General features: G+C 48.5%; 1 protein-coding gene across 1 annotated transcript; it reads left to right on the top strand.

Annotated features, from left to right (window-relative positions):
• The first annotated feature begins 439 nt into the window (after positions 1-439).
• On the top strand, positions 440-2,260 carry foxd3 (forkhead box D3). The gene has a single exon (XM_086115716.1). It carries the CDS (start codon positions 739-741, stop codon positions 1,894-1,896), a length of 1,158 nt encoding a protein of 385 aa, XP_085971842.1. The 5' UTR covers positions 440-738; the 3' UTR covers positions 1,897-2,260.
• The last annotated feature ends 1,009 nt before the right edge of the window (positions 2,261-3,269 follow it).

A 3,269-nucleotide genomic window follows, 5' to 3' on the forward strand; every position in this document is an offset into this window, starting at 1 on the left:
GAGTTTCACGCGCTCGTGTTAATTCGCGCCCGATCGTTCAATCACGCAGACCAATTTTCTCTCTCTCTCTCTCTCTCTCTCTCTCTCTCTCCCCTCCTCTTCCGTCTCCTCCACCCGCTTGCGCGCCGTGAAATGGTCTATGACGGGCGAACACAGAAATGAGCGGAAAGCAGCACTGCTGATGTCCCTTTGTTGACAAATCCATGAAACAACTCCAGTTTGCATGGTTTAACAGCGGGCTGCAGGGAGGAAGGGAGAGGGGGGGGGCGTAATGTCGTCACCGAACCACGTGGCCAGCCCCTCATCATATACTGGGCTTGGTGGAGGTGGAGGTTGGGGTGGTGGTGGTGGGAGTAATCTATCAGAGTCCCTTTTAAAAGCTCCGACCTTTAAAAACATGTGACATCTCGACTTTGTGCTCCTAGCGTGGCTCCATACAGGAGAATAAGTGAGCGAAGAGTGACGTGGACGCGGCAAGGCACAAGTCGCACCATCTCTACGCAACTTGTACACCAGACTGGAAGAAGTTTCTCTCCGCTTGCCTCTTGAATCTCATTCTTTGGAGAGACATCCGATCTCTTGACAGGGGCCAGCACAAAGTCAACAGACGCTTGGTGTGTGTGTGTGGGTGCGCGCGCGCGCCGCTCTGACCTAACCATCACACCACTGCTTGTTTTGGCTCGAATACATTTTTCTTCTTTTTTTTTGGTAAGAAGAGAACTGTAAGTAAGCCGTGAGATGACCCTGTCTGGAGGCAGCGAAAGAGCCAGCGACATGTCCGGCCAGACGGTGCTCACAGCCGAGGACGTGGACATCGACGTGGTGGGCGAGGGAGACGATGAGTGTATGGAGCGGGACAGCGAGTGCGACAGTCCCGGGGGAGGCATCCTGCACGACCTCCGGGATGATGATGACATTGAGGTGGACAAAGAGGAGATGAGGTCCGGCGGCGGGAGTCCCTGCTGCGAGAGCTCCGGAGAGGGAGAGACCGGCACCGGCAAGGGAGACGATCAGAGCGCCGCGCCGGGAGGTCCACTGCAGAAGCCCAAAAGTAGCCTGGTGAAGCCGCCGTATTCCTACATCGCGCTCATCACTATGGCCATCCTGCAGAGCCCGCAGAAGAAGCTCACCCTCAGCGGCATCTGTGAGTTCATCAGCAACCGCTTCCCCTACTACCGAGAGAAGTTCCCGGCGTGGCAAAACTCCATCCGACACAACTTGTCTCTCAACGACTGCTTCGTCAAGATTCCTCGGGAGCCCGGCAACCCTGGCAAGGGGAACTACTGGACCCTGGACCCAGCCTCGGAGGACATGTTTGACAACGGCAGCTTCCTCAGGAGAAGGAAAAGGTTCAAAAGAGTTCAACCGGACGTGCTGAGGGACCAGACTGCTCTAATGATGCAAAGTTTCGGCGCGTACGGGCTCGGTGGCCCCTATGGGAGGCACTACGGCATCCACCCGGCCGCGTATTCGCACCCCGCGGCTTTGCAATACCCGTACATCCCCCCCGTGGGGCCCATGCTGCCACCGGGGGTCCCTTTACTGCCGTCGGCCGAGTTGAACCGCAAAGCGTTCAACTCCCAACTCAGCCCGGGCCTGCAACTGCAGCTCAGCGGTCTGAGCACGGTGTCCATGATCAAGTCCGAACCGTCCAGCAGACCCTCGTTCAGCATAGAGAACATTATCGGGGTGCCCAGTTCGTCGTCGTCCACGGCGGGCTCAGCTCAGGCCTTCCTACGGCCTCCGGTGACCGTTCAGTCGGCCCTGCTGAGCGCTCAGTCCCTCTCGCTGACCCGGACCACCGCCGCCATCGCCCCCATCCTCAGCGTACCTTCCCGTATTCTTTCCGGACACGTTTTACCGTCGGCCACGGTGGCCAAATGGCCCTCACAGTAACTTTTACCTTAACTACTACAAAACATATTTTTCTATTGAGACACTATTGCAGTGGACGTGTAGGCAGCACTGGACCTTGTGTAATATGTAAAGACTGTTCACACGCAGAGAAAAAAAAAGGAATTATTTCTGTACAGGTAATATTTGTAAATATTCTTTTTTTAATGAATAATCGGAATTTTTTGGTCATTTTTTTTGTTTGATTACCATTAGAGATCTGTGATCATTAGTTTACATTTTTTGTACTGATGCAGGATGTAGACAATTATGACTTCCTTTTCGTATAAGATACAAAAAGATCTGAAATAGTCTGTTTATTATGAAAAAATAACCAGTATGTGTAGTTCAATTTAGCTATATTGTGGTGTACACTGGCTTTTATTGTAAATAAATCAGATAAATAATTCTTATACAATTGACCTATTTTCATGCCTAACTTTCTGTATTCACTTAAGACATTTCTTGAATGAAAAAAGGGTACTGGCATAAATAATGTAATTACATCATGCACAATTCTAAGGTGGAACATTTTAATTTTGGCGTTTGACATCATTAATTTTAGGGGTTTTTTTCGAGTCATAAACCTGAAATTGAATCAAAAACGCGTGCAGAAAAAAATGCTATGCTTCTAAAATCTGTCGATCAATTAAAAAAACGTGTGTAAGAATAATAACAATGTATAAAAGTATAAATAGATCTGACGGAAGAAAAACATGATGGGCAATATAATACAAACCTTCACAATTATGTATTACCAAATTGCGGAACTCGCTAGAATGTCAATTTACATGCAGCCTAACACGCAACTAATCACAAATGCGTCACGGACGACGCCGTTACAGTCATCATGTTGATGTGTTTGAGATTTTAGAATAATCACGTAGAATGAGCACCGACTTTAAAGACTGTATTTTATTTGGACCGAGGGACTGGAGACCTTTTCATATTACATCACTGCTGGTGTCTTTTTACAAGATTCGGTGGCTCGACTTCCTCACAGATCACAGTTTCAACAGTTTCGCAGTTGTGTCTGGCTAATCACTTTTACACAAACAGCAAATGGCGCGTGAGCACTTGTGCGTGTGTGAGCGCGTGTGCGTGTGTTTGTGTGTGAGCGTGTGTGTGTGTGTGTCCGTGCGACGCTGACTCGCGCGTGCTTACACTCTATATTTATCCGATCCCCATGGGAAAGAGAAAGGGAGCCTCTCGCTGCTTCAGTACAGAGTCAGACACCGAAGAAGGTGACGATGATGCAAACCCTTCTCCAATAACCTGATGGCATTTTTAATATTACTAACGAAATAGAAAAAGGAACAATACGATGGGAATTATAATAACTGATACAAAACGAAAATACAAATATATATAAGTAA

The sequence above is a fragment of the Hippocampus guttulatus genome, chromosome 7 (assembly GCF_054856545.1).
Source record: "Hippocampus guttulatus isolate MCC_2025c chromosome 7, RoL_Hgut_1.0, whole genome shotgun sequence".
Classification (NCBI taxonomy): domain Eukaryota; kingdom Metazoa; phylum Chordata; class Actinopteri; order Syngnathiformes; family Syngnathidae; genus Hippocampus; species Hippocampus guttulatus.